This window comes from Amblyomma mixtum, chromosome 3 (genome assembly GCF_055824585.1).
Source record: "Amblyomma mixtum isolate Tamu chromosome 3, ASM5582458v1, whole genome shotgun sequence".
NCBI lineage: Eukaryota > Metazoa > Arthropoda > Arachnida > Ixodida > Ixodidae > Amblyomma > Amblyomma mixtum.
The window spans coordinates 22,672,492-22,695,338 of record NC_143014.1 but is presented as its reverse complement, the minus strand read 5'-3'; the positions used below and the strand labels follow the sequence as shown (position 1 = coordinate 22,695,338).

General features: G+C 47.7%; 1 protein-coding gene across 1 annotated transcript in view; it reads left to right on the top strand.

The window, feature by feature from the left end:
• SMC3 (structural maintenance of chromosomes 3) overlaps window positions 1-22,847 on the top strand; it is a 118,549-nt gene that overhangs the window by 65,638 nt on the left and 30,064 nt on the right. Inside the window, exons 25-27 of the mRNA XM_089578350.1 lie at window positions 5,902-5,988; window positions 7,700-7,843; window positions 17,071-17,235. Of these exons, the coding sequence (XP_089434476.1) occupies window positions 5,902-5,988; window positions 7,700-7,843; window positions 17,071-17,235 (396 nt within the window). The remainder of the gene's footprint in view (window positions 1-5,901; window positions 5,989-7,699; window positions 7,844-17,070; window positions 17,236-22,847) is intronic.

Below are 22,847 nucleotides of genomic sequence, written 5' to 3'. Positions count from 1 at the left end.
AATATTATGGGCACTGGATGCTGAGACTGACCGTTGGTTTCGCACAGCAATAAAATTCCTTTGCGCCCGCGTCACAAACTTTTGGCACGTAGAGCACTTGTGCAGCAGACACTCCAATAAATCAGACATGCTATGCGCGAGTGTGAACACATGTAAATTCATCTAATTGGAGCGCGAGTTATGTACACACCGCCAATCTTTAATAGTACCGCGCGAGCGTCGACTGGACAACGCCTTATCATGGCGCGGAGCGCGAATCAAGCGAGAATAAGCGCATTTGTTTCAGATGCACTGGTTCTCGCTCGTTTTGCCGCTCAGCGCTGTCATCAGGCGCTGACAAGCCGGCTGGTCGACGGTCGCGCGGTACTATTAAAGAATTGGCAGGGCGTACCGCAGAACACTTCGCAAGAGGTTACGGTTTCAGGGCGCATTACTGAGCGAAAAGGTTTTGGCTACTTGATCTCAATGGACCAGCTGCAGTAGGTGCCGGAGTGGGGCCGTAGGCTGAAATACGCGCGCATACTTGCACTGACATGCATGTTTACGAAATGACAGAGGCGGACAGCAGCGCGTAATCAAACAATCGTCAAGCATAGTGCGAGCTGGGAGCTTTAGCAATTCTGACTCGCCAGCCAAAGTTTGCTACTAGAGCATCGAATCTCAACGATGGAAAACAGGAATTGAGCTTACATCGTATAACTTGCTAGAATTCGTCAGCTTGAAATTTTTTCTCCCAATCCTGTGGAGCCATGCTTTCTGTCGCACAATATCGTTCTTCGCCAGCGGCACTGAGAACAACGCCAGACCTTTTCCTGACTGGGTTGAGTACCCGAAGGTGCAACAGCCCGGAATTTCGGCTGCTCCTGCGGACACAAAAAAGGAGCCCGATAAACTAAAGTGACTTCCAGCAAACAGCGACAAATATAAAGTCACCTCCACTGAATGTCCGTGGCCAGCACAACTATACTGTCACGTTGTAGTGACGGCAGTCCAGCGGTCAGGAAGACAGCAACAAAACTTGCAAACGAAGCTCTTTATTTGTGCTGACTTGCGCCCGCAAAACAACTGAATCACTCGGCGGCGCCGTAAGCAACAGACGTGCTCGTCAGTAGCCGAACTACGAAATGCCGGCCGCTCGCGGCATCGCTCAATTTAAAGCCGGCAAGGAAACTTCGAGACAACCAGGTCAGGATTATCTACAGTAATCTGGAAAAACGTAGATGCAGCTCTGCACGACTGCGATCAGTGGAGGTTAGTCCGGGCGCTTCTCGCGTCACGAAGAAACGTAGCGTGCAAGCGCCGTCAAACTATGCAGCCGGACGACTTAGGAAGAACATGGCGGAACGGAACTAGTTCCCAACCGGAAGTGGGCGCTGTCCAATAGTGTGCGTCGGCGGTGCCGCAAACATTTTCGGTACTTAGCTTTTTTTAGAAAAGCTCATAAAGGGACTTTAGGTCAGACAACCCTTGTCACTCGGCCGCGCTACCCGCAGTTCCGTCGCTGAACGCGGTTATCGCGAACCAAGCTTGGCGATCTCGGCTTACGATCGTTAGCCGAGAAGATAAGAGTGCGAAAAGCGCACGAGCTGGCCCGCTTCAAGAACGTACTCTCTTCGCACTAAATCACGTTCAAAGAGCAACGCATCAAAATAAGCAGTGTGTATAGTGCTGCACGACGGCGCTTTTATGCAGCCTTCGATCTCGTCCGATAGCGCAGCAACAGCGCACAACAGCAACGTCCCGCGGCGCTCAAGCTACGCATTTTACCGCCGTTACGCCGAAAAGTGTCCGGTCCCTGCCGCATCGTTAAAGTAGGCGACAAATTCGGAACGCTCGCAGCACCAGATTCCGCGAGCTTACCGCAATGGTGCCGCCCACGGCGCGGCGGACGACGGCGCTCTGTACTCCCTAGTCGTCGCTAGGCCTAACTTGTTTCGTATCGAAGCCACAGTGGACGGCGCTTTTGAACTGACCAACGCTATAATAAATGTTCTACTTATAATGCTGACCTACTGACAACTTAATTGTTTCGCATTAAAAGAAATATATACGACCAATTTCAGCGACGCGTTCGGAGCAGTCCAGCGGAGCTGGCGTGCAAGCAGATCGGGTCACTCCCGCTGCAACGGCGGCAGCTGCTGCGCGGCTCAGAACGTAAAACTAGTTTTTACCGCAGTTATTACTCCTACCAGCAACTCGGTACAGGCCAGCGATCCTCAAGGAGTATTCATTTTTGACGTTCCCGTATCCCATGGCTTCTTATTTACGAGAACAATAAAGTTTAGCTGCATCACCGCGTCACTTCGTTGCACCGCAACCCAGAACGGTGGCGAGCCTTGCGACAATGGCGAACCGTGATTCGAGATTACCGCAGATAAGTTTGGTATCCGCGATTACGCATAACCGCATTTAGACTACCCGCGGTACTTTAGTGGAGCGGGCGAGGTTACTTTCAACCTCAATCTACTTTCTGTCCGTGTGACTGCAGGTCAGCCAACAGGCGGCTGCCGCTGCAATGCTGACATAGCAAGATGGTCATCTGCACGTGCCATCTGTCAGACAGACAGCAAGTACGATCATCGTCGACTAGACTCGACATCGTCAACAAATTGCAGCCGCAATTTCCGGGAGCGATCATTACGCGGGAAATAAGAAAAAATGAATTTTGCCAACAAAATTCGGGGGTGCGATCATTACGCGAGTGCGATCATTATGTGAGTAAATACGGTACATGCGAGCAGGCATCGCTGTCACAACCAACCTGTTCTCCGTCACCATGAAAGACGCTGTCTTGGATTTAAACGGAATCGGCGGGTGCTGACGGCATGGCTGACTGGTGGAGTGAATCGGACTGGCTTTTATAGGCTTATATATTATATATTTGTTCTCCATCATTGCCGTTCGAGATAATGGGATGCTCTCCATTGCCATCGAGATGGCCTACAAAGAGCGCGCGATCACGTAGAAAATGGTACAGTTAGAGAGAGCGGGACAACTGCAGCGTCCGCCGTGGCTTGGACGATGCCACCGGGCAGCAAACGTGGTAGAGGGGGGGGGGGGGGGGGGGGAAGGGGGGGGAAGGGGGGGAGGGGGGACTGCATTTTCAGAGGCGCTCACCTTCCCGTGGGTTACCCATGGGTTACCTTTCGGTCTTCGCGAGCGTCACTGCCCCATGCAAACTAACTGTTCTTACTTCGTGCAGCGAGTGCATTCATTCGTGGCATGACTTGCGGCCGCGTCGCATTGTCTCATATCATGATGTGATAGGGTGCGGACATGACGAAAGCATGGCTACGACTCAGATACAGTGTAATATTATCGCTTGTAGGCGGAACATGGGGAGTGGTGATTTTCATGATATTGAAAGCCGGTTTTTCGCACAAAAGATTTTTTTGAAGTTCACGAATTTTGCGGACTGTGCGATTATTCGGATCATTTTTCGGGGCCCGCCGGATCCGAGAAATTGGTCGGAGACTGTATACGCTATGCGCACCACCTATAGGGGCGCTACTGAAAGCCGTCTAGCGGCAGCCGTTGGAACTATGGGTGGTCCGCTCGTCATGGCTTCCCACTGCCACTGCAAGCAAGGCCGAGATATGCGCACGTCATTTTCTGCCTGTTGGCGTCTCAAACAGTTAATTTTGTAGTGAAAGCATGTGCAAGGGAATCACACTGCATGAGAGTGGACATGTAGCTGAGGTTACATCTCACAGGGACGATAGTGTTTGCCGCAGACTAATGTCGGCGAGCCTTGCTATGGTCGGATACAGCTCAAAAATGAAGTGGCAGATACCCTTTAAAAGAGGCTTTCGAGCCAGTGGCGTCGACAGATTTTCATGCCGCCACTGTTTAAGCTGTGGTTATTCTCCTTTCATCTGCCATCCCTTGCAATTTCATGCTAGTTGGTCCAAAGTGATCTGTCAAGGTGGAGAGGTGGAGAATCGGTCGACACATTAGCTGGAGGGGCTCTTTTGAGGGGCATTTGCCGCTTTGTTCTTGAATTGGATACGACTGTAGACAAGGAGCTGTTCATAGTATGCCGACTGATGCTGATAGGCATGTACCCAGGGAGGAATTTTTCTAATTTTTTTATCATGCGAACTATTTTCCCCTGTTTACACTGAAAGTGTAGATTTCTCGTGTGTGGAGGCTGTGGCATCAGACTTGTGATTAATTGACACAGGTACAGCATTGTGAAAAGGTAGTGATAATAAAGCTGGGAAAAACAGATGCACTTAATTGTTCGCAAGTGAAATTAATTGCCAATTCTCTTGGTTACTGTGTATTTGTTGCTGAACCAAAATGAAACAAACTTCGGTTTTACATGCGCCATTATATTCATCGCTTGAAGGAATGTAGAGAGATTATAATTTGTAGCCATGTAGTTTGCTGTACTGTAATTAACGTGAAAAAGCTAAGTATTCAAATTCTTTAAACGGGATAATTTAATTGTTGCTAGTGATTAGTACGATCAGTCTGATAACAAGGCACAGAAATGGACCCCTTGACAAAAGGGTTCGCTCATTGTGTGGAGCAAATACATGCTGTTTTCGGGGCATGTGGTTGAGATTATATTGGATTGTAAAGTGACAGGTTGCATTTAGGTGTACCTGAAATATGGAGTGACAAGTCAGTTCCACAATAGGTGCGAGTACGCGGTCTTGTGTGGTGCATTCCTTTAAGGTGGTGCATACCTTTTAAGCCGTCATCTGCTTCGCGATATAGCCAACTCATTGTTAGAAACGTACAGAAGCAGTGAGCTTTTCACAATTTGGCTCGGCTTCCCCCAGCTTGGCTTATTGCATTGACTTTTACGAGACGCTTTCAAAATTTGTATCATCCCAAAATTTGGATCAACCGTAATTGTATCATCAAGATTCTACAGTACCATATTTACATGTGTAATTTGTACACTTTTTTCTTTAAATTATGTCTTCAAAAAAAGGGGTGAGCAAATTACGTGGAAATTTCCTGAACACATTCTAAAAAAACTATGAAGGCCATAATGCGGAATATCGTATTCACTTGTGTAATTTGCGTACTTTCGTTCTTTAAATGAAAAGTTCATAAAAGCGGCATGCAAATTACGTGAAAATTTTATGAACATGCCCTAAAAAAAAAACTGCAAAGGCCATAACGCGCAAAATGTACTACGGTGTACATTGACCCCCCCCCCCCATCCCGGCCTTGTCCCGGCCTGCCCCACCCTCTTCCATTTTCTTTGTGTTTGGGACCAGTATGGCTCCCTCCTGGCAGCGCTTGTTGTGCCTAATGCGGGAGCTATTCACTGTAAGGATTAGCTTTCTTGGTTGTTATGGCATCTAGACAGCTGAATGGGAGAGGCTGTGGCTAAAATAGGACAGTTTGTTTACATGCTTGTGCTTTGGTCAAATGTTTAGGGGAATCCCCCAAGGTGGAGTAGATTTGTAATAAGGGAGTAATTACTCATTGGCGTCCACCCGAGCGCAGCCATACGGCTACAAAGAGAAGCTATACAGCTTGCTCAGAAACTTCGTAGTTAAAGAAAAATCTACTCCACCTTGGGGGATTCCCCTAAACATTTGACCAACACTGTTCCCACTTCGAGTTATTGATCAATTCGCTCTCACCCTACCATAAGCTTGCCATCCTGGCTTGCTCAATGGTAGAGCGACTGCTTTGATGAAGCGGTGGTCTCGGGTTCGAATCCCGGACCAGGACGAATTTTTCTTTAACTACGAAGTTTCTGAGAAAGCTGTATAGCTTTCCTTTGTAGCCGTATGGCTGCGCTCAGGTGGATGTCAATGAGTAATTACTCCCTTATTACATGCTTGTGCTTTGTGCACCTGCGACAGTGTCACTGTTCCGTGTCTATTTTTGTTTATTGAAAGTGCATTCACATTTCATTTCTTTACATTTAAGAAAGAAGAGTGCATGCGGAAGATTCGAGAACTTGGTTCACTGCCTGCAGATGCATTTGAGAAGTATCAGAATCTGAGTTTAAAACAGGTGAGTCGTTGAATCTTGTGTGCTGCCTCAAGGGAGGTTCGTTTTTTTGCAGTAGAAAGTAAAACTTTTATGATTGTATCTAATCATTTTCGAGATTTTAGATGTATACCTGAATTGACTTTAAATATGGTAGCAAGAAACAGGTTTATCTGGAGTTTTAAGTATTTCAGGTTTACTTGAAATACCGCATGAACACGTGTAAGGGCCGCACTTTTTTTTCCAGATTTTAGAGCCAGTTTTCGGGGTGTGGCTCATACACGCGATGTACAAAAAATATATTTTTTTTTTAAGTGGAAAAAGCAATTAGGGAGTGAGCGGCATTTATTCAACGTTCAGCCGTCACTCACGGAGTCTTCCGACTCCGAGCTGCTGCTGTGCTCACGTGCACACTCATCCCACAAGAAGCTGCGCAGCATGTCCGCTGTGTTGGTGCAGCTAGTGTTGGCGCACCCAATTCTGGCTTAACGCTTTGTCCTTTCTGCCGTGCATGCTGAGCGCACAAGACAAGTTAACAGCACTGAGGCACCATGTGTTTTCATTTCCAGGTGAAGCCTGGCTCGTGGGGCAACGCGTCTGGGGTCATACAGAGCGTTGCAAGCAGTTATCATCGTGTATTGGCTCTCAGTGGAATATACCATGCAGGCAGAATTGTGCACAGATACAACAATTCTTTTGGCTGACTTTTTCTTTTTTTAATTACCAGCTCCCAAGTTGGGGGAGTGACCCTGAACGGTATACCATATATACAGTCGTATATACGGTATGTCGTGAGCAGCTCTGCTTGAGATGTGGTTGTGCGGGTCGGCTCTGAGGCATGTTTCTGTCATCTCCGTTTTGCTGGTCACCTGCCACTTGAAAATGCAATTTCTGGGTCCCAACAGACAAGAAGAATTGTGTAGGAGTAAAGTGCCTTGACTTCACCTGCTCTCTTCGCCGCTGCCTCCCTTCCACCAACAGCTGCTCAGGTCAAGAGGGAGCCATCCCAGGGTGTTTTAAGACGTTCGCTGTATGGAAATGATGGCAGCAGCCACAAAAGCCTTGCAAATTCCGGAGAGCATGCTGCCCTTACCGGAAGTGCAAAAAAAAAAAAGCAGATAACTATGTTCTTTTTTTTTCTTGTGTTTCCCAGCTACTACATTTCCCCAGCTGGTATATTTTTTATTTTCTTTTCTTTTCCTTGGTCCTGTAAAAGACTGAACACCGGGGTTCTGCTGTATCTGGAAATAACGTGCAAAAATATATTTTCCTGAAATTTTCATAGTTGTGATTTCATTAATCGAAACTTTTTGAAAGCTTTTTCCTCCTCCCTTAACCAAGTTCCATGGTGCATGTCTAATTTGATGGTCTCTTGTTTGATATATAGAGCAGACACTTGTAGGTGCAGGCGTATGCTACAGGTTGCTGATTAGTTTTGGGCACTTGGTACAACAATCTGCGATGGGTTCATTTGTGGGCATAGCGTCCTGGAGCATGGATTTATTAGAATACATTGTTCTACTGTATTGCAGATTAGGTCTAGCTAATTTGATACCTGACTGTTTACATTGTAATCTTGATACCTGGCACTTGTTTTTCTTGGTGCCATGACTGCAAAATTAGGCCTAGCTAATTTGATACCCGACTGTCTGCATTTTAATCTTGACACCTGGCACTTGTTGTTTTTCTTGGTGCCATGACTGCAAAACTAACAGTTGGAGTTACTCTGTTGCAGCTGTTCAAGAAGCTTGAGCAAAGCAACCATGAGTTGAAGAAGTACAGCCATGTAAACAAAAAGGCCTTGGACCAGTTCATCAACTTCTCTGACCAGAAGGAAAAACTGGCAAAGCGGAAAGAGGAACTTGACCGCGGACACAGTGTACGTCCCTTTTTCTGTACATGTGTAAAACCCCATTGCCCGTTGCCATGCACTGAATGTAGCATCATATGTCATTTTATTTATTTCCAGAAAGTACAGCTCAAGGTGTGTAGAAAACATTCAGTGCATGTCTAGTGCTTTTCGATGCATTTTCTTAAGAAAAGCATCTTAAGTGAGGTAGCTGATATCTGTCACGTCACATTACCGTATTTGCTTGCGTAATCAACTCACTTTTGTCCAGAAAAGTTGACATCAATTTGGAGGGATGGTTCATTTAAGAGGGAAAAGAAGTTTCAACAGATTTTTTTGCGAGTGTTGAAATTTCATATACCGTATATACTCGTGTAATGAACCCACTTTTTTTCCCAAAAAATTGACTTCAAGTTGGGGTGGGGGGGTTCATTATGCGGGAGAAATTTTTTTTCGAAATTTTCGGGCGATTAAATTTCATATCACAACGTGGGTATTGATAAAAATGCAATCGAAGCCTTACCTCTATAGAAAAACCACGGATGCGATGTGAATAAAAAAAATTTATTTCACACACTGCTTGACTCGGTCTCGCACTATCACTCGGCCTCGCTCTCCGAGTCAAGGCTTTCGCTCGCGTCGCTCGCAACTTCGTCGTCGTCATTGTCCCACAACACATCATCTTCTGTGCCGTCCAAGCATTTAATATTCCAGTTTTCTTGAAGCTGCGGACGATCACCTCGGGGGTAATTAAATTCCATGCTTCCAGAATTCATTGGCAAAGCATGTCGATGGTTGGCCTTCGTATCTTGCCAGTCGGTGTCAGGTCGTGGTTGCCCGCTGCCATCCACTCTGCGTACAGCCGCCGCACGTTGTCCTTCAATGGTTTGTTGACAGAGACGTCAAGTGGCTGCAGCACTGAGGTTAGGCCGCCCGGAATTATGGCGATGTCTGTTCGCAGCTCGCTAGCGCATTTGGCGCTGGACGTCTTTGTCTAAGTGGCCACGAAAACTGTCTAGGACAAGGAGCGATGGCAGAAGGGCCCCTGGTCGTCGTCCCCAGACTGTCTTGAGCCAGTCGACCATGAGTTGTGCCGACATCCACCCTTTCTCTTGGGCACGAATGTGAATCCCAGCCGGAAAGGTGCCTTTTGGAAGAGTCTTCCTCTTAAATATAAAGAACGGTGGCAGTTTCCTGCCATCTGCCGTTACAGCGAGCATTACGGTGCACCGCTGTTTCTCGGTGCCCGTGCACCTGTGTTTCTCGGCGCACGTGCACGCTTCTTGCACCTTTCAGGCCCCACAGTGCTGTTCCGCGGCATATCAAAGTTTATCGCCGTTTGGTTGGTGTTCCCAATCTGTGAGAGCAGGAACTTCTTCTCCTCCCGGATACGTATGACAAAGCGATGAAAGTCGTGCACTTTGTCCTCACAGTCCGCCGGCAGCCGCTGACATAGCGTCGTACGCCTTCTCAGGCATAGCCCGTTCCGATGCATAAAACAAGTTTTCCAACCACTGCTGTCTTTAAATTAGAGATAAGGAATGCCGTGACTCCTTGCAGTGACTAGCGCGTGGTTCTGAATGAGCTCGTGAGATACAGCACATCCTTCGTTGCGCAGCCTCTTCACGTAGTTCAGCACTTCTTCCTCCATGTGAGGGAACTTCCCTTGTTTGGGCCCTCGAAATGCGCGCCAATCTTTTCCAGTAGCCCTCAGTTCGTCCACTTGTTTACGCCAGTAGCGCACACACACCGGGTCGGCATTGAAGAGTCACCCGGCTGCGCGGTTGCCGTACTCCAAGGCATGCTCCATGACTTTTATCTTGAAACCTGCCATGTAGCTGGCATAATGGCCCATCACCACAACGCACAAGTCAAAGCACACAGACCACTCACACGCAGCTCCAGCAATATGGCGGGTGGCTGACGTCCAAATGCATTGTCTTTACTTCGTTTTGCTGCCGCTGCACGCAAATGGCGCTGTAAGCAAGGTTTTGTTTTGTGTTTGACAGATGACACTAAGCAACCAGATCATCATCATCCTCGGCAAAAGTGTGTGGTCACCAAGTTTCGTTTCCGCGTCACCTGCGCTTGTCTGCGGCGTTTCTCTCGCATTAGACAACAATAATCATGCAGTCATGGGGGGAAAGGAAATATGCAGCACTTGCCACTCTCACTAGGAGGACACCCGAGCTGCGCTGTGAGCCAAGGGTAGAAGAGCCGTAGTGAAGGGCTCCAGAATACTGAGCTACCCCGCTGGTGTACCTCGCATTAAAAGAAGCTGGCTGCATCACGTCGCAATCTGTTGACCTTGTTATTGTCAGCAGTGCCAGCCAATCACGCCGAGATAACGTGAACATGCTCCAATGTGGCCCTGAAGATCGGCACGCAGCTTTTACGCAGTAAAAAAAAATTCCATTTTTCGAGGCAAAAAGTGGGGAGGGTTCATTACGCGAGTATACCGGGTGTCCCAGCTAACTTGAACCAAGGGTTTAAAAATGAAATATTGGAGTCAGGAGAGTGAAACTACCTGCATATTGGTGATAGGCATTTGGCGCACCACGGGAAATTTTTTGTATCGCAATTACTTAACTAGTAATTAAGATAATTTTTTTAAATTTTTTAATATTGACTTTAGACACTAAATGTGATTCGCAAAGTTGGAGAGCACTTTCAGAAACCCGCATTCCATTATTCGCCATAAAGAAAACCTTACGTGTACCTCTTTTTCCGAGCTCGAAAGAAAGCCCGCGAAATACAAAAAAAATCACGTGACGAGCACATTTGCGCGTCGCGATCGTGCTGCTCTCAACCGTGCTTTCAGTGAACGAAATCAGCTCCGGCCTTTATTCGACGGCCCCATTGCAGCGGCAGGCCGATATCTTGGCGGGGGTTTTTCGTCCGCGTCAGCTAGTTGGCACCCGGCGACGACGACTTAGTCCCAATCTGATAAGATACTGAGATGGCGAGTCTGCTTTGTCACTCAGAAGCAAAAGAGAAATACAGGGAATAATGTTTCGCCGCGAGGTGTTGGCGGCTGTGTGTTGCAGTTTCCTAATGAGGATTTTGAAAGCTGGAAGCAGCGGTGAAGCACAGTTTGTCGTGTGCTCTTCTTATGCCACTCTCATGCGAGACTGAATCTTTGGTGTAGTGATTACTAGCACTGCAGACATGCCGTTTACAAATGAAGAGAAAGCAGACATGGTTCTGGCTCTAGGTGCATGTCATGGGAACAGAAGGCGCGCTGCAGACCTTATGCAACAATGGCACCCAGGCAGGCGGCCAAGTTCAGTAACGATCCTGCGTGCCTTCGAGACGCTGCGACGGATGGGCAGTTTTACGTCCACACGACACAGAGCACCTGTTTTTGACGAGGACTTCGAGACGCATATTTTATCGCTGTTCGCTCTGGAACCCCAAGCAAGCGTGCGCAGCGTGAGCGAGGATACCGGAGTCTCCAGGTCATCAGTTTGGCGAATACTGCGCAAACACCGCCTGCATCCGTACCACGTACAGCTTCATCAAAATCTGTTGCCACGGGACTTCCAAAACAGGACCGATTTTGCTAATTGGATTCTGATAAAGATGCAGGACGACCCGGATTTTTTGAACAAAGTGATATGGAGTGACGAAGCTAGTTTTTCGCGCAATTCACAGGTGAACCTGCACAATGCTCATTACTGGAGCGATTCAAATCCCTACTGGGTTTTACAGACGCAGCACCAGTACCAGTGGTCATATTTAGTGTTTGGTGTGGACTTTTCGACGGTAGTTTGAGCGGGCCTGTGTTTTTCGACCAGACGCTGACAGCAGATCGCTACACCAATGATATCCTCAGAGGACCCGTTGACGACTTCCTTTCGGATCTACCGCTCGCCAGGGCCACAAATGTGTGGTTTCAACACGATGGCGCCCCCGCGCACAGCAGCGCCAAGGCTCGGACCTGGCTCGACGCAGCGTTCCCGCAGAAATGGATAGGACGACTAGGTCCCGTGAACTGGCCAGCCAGGTCTCCTGATATGACACCTCTGGACTACTTTTTGTGGGGTCATATCAAGGACAAGGTGTACAGCACACCAACTTCCACACCGCAAGACCTTAGAGACAAAATAACGGAAGTCTGTTTAAACATGCCTGAGGCTGTCATACGAAATGCAACGGCTGATTTGGTTACAAGATGCCATAGCTGTATCGTCGCACAAGGTGACCTATTCGAGCACTTTTTATAATTGGTAAGAAACCGAAATGAAATGGAGTCAGGGCAACCGCATGCCACGGCTGTCATCGCCGCACAGCCAAGCCATAAACCGCCACTTTTATTTTCTTTGCAACTGGCAAATAAAACTCCTCTCATTTGAAAACTTCGAGCTTGGCAGTCTTTATCGCGACTGCAAAGCGCAGCGCACTCGCTGCAATTTACACCGTCACGCGCGAACTGGCTGACACGGCCGAAGAAACCACCACCAAGATATCGGCCTGCCTCTGAAACGGGGCCGCCGAATGAATACCGGAGCTGATTTCGTTCACTGAAAGCACGGTTGAGAGCAGCACGATCGCGGCGCGCGAATGCGCTCGTCACGTGGTTTTTTTTGTATTTCGCGGGCTTTCTTTCGAGCTCGAAAAAAGAGGTACACGTAAGGTTTTCTTTATGGCGAATAATGGAATGGGGGTTTCTGAAAGTGCTCTCCAACTTTGCGAATCACACTTAGTGTCTAAAGTCAATATTAAAAATTTAAAAAAAATTATTTTAATTACTAGTTAAGTAATTGCAATACAAAAAATTTCCTGTGGTGCGCCAAATGCCTGTCACCAATATGCAGGTAGTTTCACTCTCCTGACCCCAATATTTCATTTTTAAACCCTTGGTTCAAGTTAGCTGGGACACCCGGTATACAGTATGTCTATCCATACATTGGCGGCACAGTTGTGCGTACGGCAGCGGGCCAAGCAAGCCACCGCTGCCGGCGCTCCTATCAAGGGCGCACAGCATCTTGGCGCTCTGCCAAATGTTAGGCAGCACGAGCGGAAAACCTCATTTTTCTGTGCATCCTGTAATCAGTCTGCTGAGGGCCGGCGTCATGGTATCCGGGCCCGTTGTCAGCTCGTGCAATGAAAACAGAGCAGCGAAACAGGTCTGCAACATGCAGAAATTTACTCTGGTCATCTCATGGTGTGGAGAGCATGCAAGAAATGTGCATGCCACAAACATTCACAAATGGCGCCGATGTTGACTTTCCTGTCCTTCTCAGTCAAATTGTGGGAACGGCATGCTGCTTCAGAATTCTCGGCGGGCATTAGTTTTCGGGTTCGCTTCTTTGCTCCATCAAAAGAGGTGGTTGTATGTGGCATGCATGCTTCCAGTGTGGGAAAGCCAACTTGAAGTTTTAGAAGCATGTATTTAAGATTCATTATTTGGAAACGCGATACTGTGCTGGCTGTTAATGTTGATGCCCTTCAGTTTTACAATATCTTCTTGTGCCGTAAGACACAAATTAAAAAGGTGATGAATTAATTTTAAATAATTGCTTTAGTTGCTCTCTATCGCAGAAAGTGTCTGCCTTGCTCTAAAATTCACCCACCAGACCACCTACACTTTCATGTATCTTTCACAGCTTTTAAAAAAAAATGTCTGTTGGCTAAAGAAACATCTGGTATGAAGTCAAGGACTGATATTTCGGACATAAACATCCGAAAAATCGGGCAGCTCAAAAACTCAAATTTCACTAAAAATCGTTAACTTATTGCCAATATGCCGAACAAAGGGGTCGGTCATTTGTGCACATTCTGAAGCTCCTCTTGACTAAATCTCGCTACATGTTGAGCACACAGACGACGGGCGGCAACTGCTTTCACGAGCTTGGTGTACGATGGCTGTACTGCCTTTGGCATGTTGCCGACGAACGCACAAGCTCGGAAGAAGTCTAGACGTGAAAGCGAGTCTGCTGCTGCGGGAATTACGCTGTGCTGTGTCCACGGTACGAAGGGCCTGTAACGAGAAGGTCGACATGGCGAAGCACCAAGAACTGACGAACGGCTGAAGCAAGCACTTCATCATTGTTGGCCTTCACTAGGCTTAATTATTAAGCCTAGTGGCTAGAGCCAAAATCTGCATCGTAACTAACGACCTGCACTCTATGGTGGCTTGCGTATGAGAGGCATCTTGCTTGTCATCAAAACGCCAGTTTTTGGAGGTTTTATGATAGAAAAGTCGGGGCTGAGGTGCGTTTTGCCGTGGGTACGCTGACCTTCGCTTTAAAATGCGCCACCATATTCTTCCGTGCTCACAGTCTCCATCAAGCTGTATGCCTTCCATGCTCTTCGCTACTACCTCTTCTTGTATTTGAGACAAAAGACTTGGGATAGATGGGTTCCGCAAACTGTGGATACTGTCAGGTTTGTGCGGCAGACGACGTCCAAGAACGGTATGAATTCGAAATTACGCGGGTGCAATGTGCTGACCCGCAGTGTGCCAACTCGCGGGGAACATCAGCCCCGCCATTTAAGAAGTTTCCTTTCAGCTTGAATTTTGTTTGATCAAGTTTTCGAATTAATAGGGATTCGAAGTAAATTGAGCCACTTCCAATAATAGGGTGGCATTCTCTGTGGGTTGACATACGGTTACCACATTGGGCTCGCATGATCTCTCATTGCCAGATGTTGCCTGCCACACAAGCTTGAAATATAGTTGCGGTGTGAAGAAGTCCGAACCGAGTCTCTTTGTCGCAGACTCTTGAAAAGGAAGCAGGGAAGTGTGTGGGAAGCACATGGCAAACCACTGAACACATCAACTGAGGAAAGGTGCTCCTTGAGACGCGGACTGCACATGCGTGTCAAACGCTTTGTCGCCAGAGGTGTGGATGTCGGACTGCAAGAAATGTGTGCTATACAGTCGCTGTCCGATTTTTCGGACTCGGCGGGACCCGAAAAATGGTCCGAATAATCGAACACTCCGAAAAATCCTGAACTTAAAAAAAAAACAACTTTTCTGCGAAAAAACGGCTTTCAAAATCGCAAAAACGCCGCTCCCCATGTTCCGCCTACAATCGATAATATTAGCCTCTCTTTTAGTCATAGCCATGCTTTCGTCATGTCCGCACCCTATCACATCATGATAACAGACAGTGCGACGCGGCTGCAGTCATGCCGTGAATGAATGCATTCGCTGCGCGAAGTAAGAACAGTCTGTTTGCATCGGGCAATGACGCTCGCGAAGACCTAAAGGTAATCCATGGGTAACCCACAGGAAGGCGAGCGCCTCCGAGTGCAGTCCCCCCTCCCCACCTCTACCGCATTTGCTGCCCCGCACGGGGGGGTGTCGTCCAAGCCGCGGCGGATGCTGCAGCTGTTCCACTGCCTCGTTTTCAATGAGATCACGCGCTCTTTGTAGGCTATCTCGATGGCAACGGAGAGCATCCCATTATCTCGAATGGCAACGATGGAGAATAAATCCCATCCCATCCAAGCCCATCCAAGCCAGTCCGATTGCACCTGCCGGTTCCGTTGAAATCCAAGATGGCGCCTTTCACGGTGGCAGGGAGCCGGTTGGTTGCGACAGCGATGCCCACTCACATCTATATTAGGCCGAAATAACGAACTTACGGTTGAAAAACAACCTCCACAATATTGTTGGCGTCGATTTTAGTCCAAAAATTTTAACTTTTAGATTCCACAAAGTCCAAAATATCGGCCGTAAAAGTGTACACGTTCCTATGAGGTGCGTGGCGGTTCCTCAGCGAAGTCCGAAATATCGCGCAAATCTGAATTATTTCAGTCCGGAAAATCAGATCAGCTACTGTTCACTGAAATGGCTATGGTGTGGTTGAGCTCATCATGGAACGACTGTTGTGACAGGTGGCCTGTTTATTCACCATGGCTTCCCCTAACTGAGTTTATTCAATTGGAGTGCAGAGTGCTCACATCGGGACACAGGAGTGCGATCAAGAGCCAATTTTTATATCTCGCAGGAGAAGTTTTTTAGAAGCAACCTGGCTAATATGGTATTCACAGAAACAACTAAAATAGGCTTTTTTTCAACGCCTTCTCCATAGAAAATTTGGTTATCGATGCAGAATTTTCCTCATTTTTCTTTGTTGAACAATACATAATACCCCTGTCACATTAGCAAATTTAATGCAATTCAAATCAAATGGCATTCGATGCATTGAATTTCCATAAAAGTTGTTTTAAATTGTTGTGTAGTATTCTATAAAATTAGGTGAGAGCATTTCTGTACAACATTATAGGCTTCAAGTAATTTTTCCGGTGTAGAGGTGTGCTTATTATGTGTTCTCGGAGAGACCGAGCCGGAACGCCAGCCGTCAGCAAATACTCAACCCTAAATGATCGACTGTCGCTGTCGGGGCTGTGCTTCACGCTCGGCCAAGTCTGAGACAAAGAGTAATAGCTACCCATGACAACCTCCAGTGCGAATAGTTTCGCACCAAAATTGAAATTTTTTTAGCTCAGCTGTATAAATAGAGTTTCTGACTTCGGTGGTATGCACATTATTTTTTCGCTTCGCTTGTTTCTGCTGAGTATCTGGCGTCTAGAGTATATGTTCGGTTCGAGATCAAATGCGAATGAGTTCTCAAACTCATTCATTGACGAACGTCATTTGAACCTAGTGACATTAAATGATCTCGTGTAACAGCTGATTAGTGACATTAGATGGTAATGCCATTTGCTTCGAATTATATTAAATTTACTAGTGTGACTGGGGTATAATAAGTTTGGGCACATCAAAAAAAAATTGCAGACCTGGCTAAGGCGACTGCCTACAGCCCTGCGCATTCAAATCGGCGTGTTATCATTTTTAAAAATAGTTGGAAGACCCTGCATATTACCATTTTTATCTTATCACTATCAGGCTCCTGCTTCAAAACACAAGGAAGCTGCTTCACTTAAATTTTTTCTGCCGCAAAGCCTGCACCAAAATGCTCTTAGCCATTCCCACCGCTTCCAGCGCCATTACTGCTTGTAATACTGGCATTTAATCGAGTTGGTACTGCATCTTGTGGCGCTTGTGGTGTCTGTTCTCTCTACGTCTTTTGTCTTTTGCGCTGTTCTTTTTCCAAGATTAATGCTTGTATTCTGTGCACTGAGTGTCATGTTGAAGTACTCTTGTTAATGAAATGGGCACATTCATCTTTTTCTAAGTGGTCTGCCAGCCTTCAGTATTGATTGAAATTCAGGCTTTCACATTGGACCAGTCTCTGGTGGGAAGAGATTTAATTCTCTGAAATGTTTGTTTGTGGGTGCAGTCAATCCAGGAGCTCATGAATGCCCTGGAAATGCGCAAGTATGAAGCTATCCAGCTCACCTTCAAGCAGGTGTCCAAGTTCTTCAGTGAAGTCTTCAAGAAACTGGTGCCCCAGGGACATGCCACACTTATGATGAAGAGTGACAATGATGATGCCTCTGTTCAGGTGATCTAGTTCTCATCCGTTCATTTGGACAGCTGTTGGATGTCGTTATTTGGATGTCATGTTGGATATTGTTATTTTTTGGATTTTTGTTAAGGGGGGAGGCTACCCTTGAGCATCAACTTTTTTATTTCTTGAGATATCTGGATGAAATTTTCAGGGTAAGCTTGTAGCACAAACATTGGAAGAACTACCAAGTTTCAAGTTCTCAAGTTACAGGAGTATATCAAGGTAGTTTACATGGGTTCCTTGGGACATGCCTGGAGAATTTGCAAAATGTGCTGGCACTTTGAAATTCAGCATAGTCATTCCTGGATAGGTACCCCAGGGCAAGACAAGGCCCTTTTTGTAAATTTCTTTGCTGAAAAATTTTAGCACAGACCTGAATTTAGTGTTACTTATTAGACCTACATTAACCAAATTTTAATTGTTTATTGCAAATTCCACAGACAATATCTTAAAAAAACGGGCTTGTCTTGCCCTCAGACATTTATTCAGGTATGGTGCAAAAGAAACCCCATGAAATTCTGATAAGTGGTTCCCAAGATATGGCTTTCCCTAGCAGCCACACCAGGCAAAATATTGATTCTGAGAAAATGGCCTTAGAAGTTTGAGAGAACACCAACTCTTTTGTTTCTCGAGATATCTTGATGAAATTTTCAGGGTAGGCTCACAGCATAAACACCTGAAGAATTACTAAGTTTCACAGAGTTGTGCCCTCTGGTTCTGAAGTTACAGGAGTATATCGAGGTGGTTTACAAGGGTTCTTGGGACAGGCCAGGAGAATATGCAGAATGTGTTGGCACTATGAAGTTAATTTATGATAATACCTGGATAGGCACCTCAGGCAACAACAAGGCCCTTCGAAAATTCTTTGGTAAAAAATTTTTGCTCATCACTGAATTTAATTACTACTTAGACATGCACTAATTAACCAAATTTTATTTATCAACAATTCCAAACACAATATCTTCAATAAATTGGCGTTTCTTGCCCCCCAAAATTTATTTATGTATAGGGTAAAAAGACCACACAGAAATCCGATGAGTGGTTTCTGAGATATGCTGCAGTGAGCAGCCATACAAGGAAAAAAAAAAAAATTCAGAGAAAATGACCGTCAAAAGTTGACATTTCCAGGTCTAAAACGATCCTGCTGAATAGCTGGAGCTGTCTCCGTGCTTTCTTTTTTTTGCCGCCTCCGAGTTGTCACTTCATTCTGTTCCTCAGCCTTGCCCATGCGCAGGGCATCTTTCTCCGCCGCTGACGGACCCGTACATACCGTATAAACGCGTGTAAGGGCCGCACTTTTTTTTCCAGATTCGGGAGCCAATTTTCGGGGTGCGGCCCATACACGCGATTTAGAAAAAAAAAAAAAAATTTTTTAAGCAAAAACACAGCAATCAGGGAATGAACAGCATTTATTATGGTGCACGCTCATCCCAAAAAAGCCGCGCAGCATGTCCGCTGTCAACGCGTAGCCGTTGTTCGCATTTCCATCACTAGCAGAGCAGTTCGGGGAAACTCACACGGCTCGCCTCGGAAAGCGCGTTTTTTGCAGCTTGTGTTTCTCAATGCACCCTTTTGATTGCACCTGTCATTGGACGCACTTCTCGGCCACGTCGAGTTCCCTGCCCGCCGCACTCGCGCTTGCCGCGTTCCAGAGCTAACTCCCAGCCGTGTAGCTGATAAGGTGCTTACTCGGCGGCAGCACGCGAAAGCCACAACTACGGCGAACGCGCTAATCCGCCATAAAAGGCTGGAGCTGGCGATACTGATGCTGGTTAGATAGCGGGAAGTCGCGAAAGCAGGGGGGGGGGGGGGGGGGGGGAGAAAAAAATACATAGGTTGCACGTGTCGTCACTTCCGCCCCCATCAAGCGCTTGCGGCCATGCTGCCGAACCATTCGGCCGTCCCCGCCCGTCCGCCCTGCGATGCCGGACCACTCCTCGGACGCTTTGGATTGTTTTCTTACCTTTCGAATGCGATGCCTGCTCCACAGAGGAATGAACCGTTCAGTGAAGGCTACTGGTCTGAATTTATTCGATCGGCGCGTGTAGCTACGCAGACGAAGTGAAAATTAGCGACGATACAGATCCGTACACGCTGCGACCGGGAGTCGACGCGACGATGGGCGTTGATGTGTTCCTCGAAGTGGCCCACGGGGGATATCGTGTACTCCTTCCAGCTTTGTGAAGTTGGAAAAAATGAAAGCCTTCGAATCAATGGGACCACACAATGATTTCTACAGCAGGTGGGTGAGAAGCCTGTCTGCGATGCGCAAGCAACGAGACGAAAAGCTCGTCCTCGGCACGCCGCTTTCTCTGCCGTCATTGCTCGCTGCGGTCGCAGCGATCCTAAAAGGATTGCCTATTCCTGTAGCTAGGATGCAGCGACACGGGACCCAGTCTGGGTTTGTGTTTTCAGACAAATTAGATGGCGTCAATCAAAACAGCAACATTCAAGAGTGTAGCCACTGCTTCCCACGTTTTCGTTGAAAGGGGGTTTCTGCAGAAATGGTGCAAGGCGTGGTGTTCACAGCGGGCGACACAAAACGGCGAGCGGCGCAGAAGACGGCCAGTCCAACCCAAGCGATCTCGTGCAGAGCGGCGGCACTTCGTCTTTCAGCGACGCTTCGTCGTCGTTGGCGCTACGGCAGCGATCGGCCTAGGCGGTATCAGGCGCGCCCGTCGTGGTTCGCTACATCGTAAACATTAAGTTGACGACACAAGCCTCTTACCTGTCACAAAGTGCACTCCGAACACAATTAAATTTGGGTTGTCGGGGTCCAAATCATCGCGCTTAATGCGAGCCAGCCACAGCTCGCGCAGATTCCTACTGTGTCATGGAGCGCTCGCACTTGCATGCCTGCGATTATCTTGCGAATGCAGATGAAGTTCGTGTTAATCGGCTTCTTGTTTCGCCTGGAGCTGCCGCTACAGTCATAGCAGCCAAGGGTGGCACACAAAACCATACCGAATCTACGGATGGACGAGAACCGACACGTTGCGAGCTAACACAGGCAGCGGAAAGCTAGAGGCGGCCTGGCAGTGGTTCGGCAGCATGGCCGACTCGCAACCGACTGCCACCGGATGTGACGTCGGTGCAAGCTATGTATTGACGTTGATGATGGCTGCGGCCTCGGGCGCCATCCGTGGACGGTTTTTGGAAGCTCTTGTGCGCGTGCTTGGCCTCCGCGATCGAGCGCACCGTTGTTCGCAGCCGGAGCCGATCGCGGAGGCCACGGCGCGTGCATTTAGAAGGCTATTCCCGCCTGGGTCATGGAAAGTTCGGGTGCGGCCCTTACACGGATTTATTTTTTTTTTAAACATTGCCTTCGAGAAAACGGGGTGCGGCCCATACACGGGTGCGGCCCTTACACGCGTTTATACGGTATCTAGGACGCGTCGATGCAGTCGTCGGCAGCGCGCTTCGCCATGCGGATGAACCTCATAGAATGCGTCCGTGCACCGAACGCGTGTTGCGTATTGAATTTCGTTGTAGGCATCGTGACCGACCGCGCAACGATAAACAAGCTACACGACACTGTTCAAAGGGCACGGCGACAGACTGTGAAGACGGCGATCGCAAAACTGGCGAAAGGCGAACGAACACACCGCGCAAAGGAGAGCGAGCAGCCGGAGCAGACGACGCGCAGGGAGCAGCCGGCGGAGACCATCGCGTCAGCGCGCGCAGCAGCCAATAGCAGCCGCCCGTTCCCCCGCGTTCTCGAGGAGCGCGCGCTTGGTCCAATCGTAGCCTCGGATTTCAGACGCGGGAAACTCGAAAGCAGCCGCGAGGCCCCCAATCAAAAGCTAGCCACGCCTCGAGCACGCTGCCGCCGTCGCCGCCGGCAGCAGCAAAGAAAAGCGCAAGAATGCACGAACAAAACAAGACCAAAATGGTGGCGCTCGGTTCAGCGTGGGAGGAATGGTGCGCGCGCGAAGTTGGGGAATTTTCGGCGCTTGCTCGCGGCTCAGGGGCCGCTTTGGCGTGTTACATTTCTAATTTTCAATATTTTTACGCCGAATTAGGCATTGATAATTACAGAAAAGGTAGTTTATAACATATACAAACGGAATATATACTTTTCCAAAAATCGCCTCTTTCGCGATTTTTCGGTTTTCAAAGGTAGCGTCCCCCCTTAAAGGAGTATAGACACCTAATTTTGGTGGCTTGTTTACTTCTTGACAATGATGCGGGATACACTACTACGGACGAATCACCATGTGGTATTCGTCTGCGACCGCTGTATAATTTGTCATCATATTTTTCTGTCATGCTATTTCGGTTTTGGTTTCAACAGCCAAATGATGGCTGGGACGTCAAAGTAGGGTTATATGTTAAGTGAGGCATGGAAAAACCAACGTTTTTAGATCCCTTTCAGTTTGCAAGCTCCCCCTGGGCCGCGCCCGAGAAAGCGGCCCCCGTCCGCTTCCACTCACCACGCGGCGCTGCTGTCGCTGTCGGCCCGGAACCGCCGGAGCGCTTGCGCTTGCCAGTTGCTGTGACAGCCCGTTGTCATCCGCGATAACATTGGGAACGAACACGTCGAACTCAAATTTGCTGTACTTTTAGAGCTGTCACATTGACACTTCAGTCTCATGGTTAAAGAAATGTTTCGCCTGGCTAGTAAGGCTGAGATAAAGAGCAGACTGATGCCAGTTCGCAAAAAAACAATCGTTTGCATTGCGCTTTATCGCATCGCGTTTGCGATGTTTAGCGCTGATGATATGCGTGTGTTGGAGTAAAGCTATCAATATTTCTTCGGGAGAATGCACGAAACATTAATGAAAGGTTAAAACTAGCGATGTTCCGCTTCTAGATCAATCACGAAATTCCGCGCTATATTATCAACCAAGCACCGCACAAACGAGCAGCATTTGGCACATTCTTTAAAATGCCAATTTCAGTGAACACAAGTATAAATGCAGACACACTGAGCTGGATGCAGGGAGCGAATAACCTATAGAAGAGCTTTTTATTTGCAATGATCGCACAGACGAAAGCAGTGTCCTGCACTTTCATTTTTAGAATGTTAATTTCGTTGAACACAGACAAGCATTAAATGCAGACACACTAAGTCGGAAGTGTTAATGGAGCGGCCTGGCGTCGCTTGGTCGACGAACACGACATCAAGCACGGAGGGAATGGCTACAGAAGGCGAGCTTTTTTATTTGCAATGATAACCTTTTCTCTGTTCTCCAGCCGACGGTTCACGTCACTCGCATAGAAGTGCATGCGTGTCACTATGACAAAATGCAGCACTTGGCACGTAAAAGTGGCCATATGCTCTGCACATCCAAGACGAGCAACGTTTTTCAATTCCAGCTCGTCTACACCTCTCAAAAAACGTCCCCAAAAACGGGACCTTCTTTCAAAGAAATCGAGATTGCTTTGTTTACAATGTTGGTAAACTCTAGCATCTTTTTGGTGGGATGCTTTAAGCACCCTTGCTTGAAGCTTTTGTATACTGTAAGATAAGCGTCACTGCCAACAACTGGCACAGGCGAGCTGATATCTTCCGTGCTGATATCTGCTGGCTGCTCCAAATCAGGCGGCGGCGACGATGGCGTAGACGCGAAGGGCCACGCTGGTCGGGCAAACAGCGTGGCGAG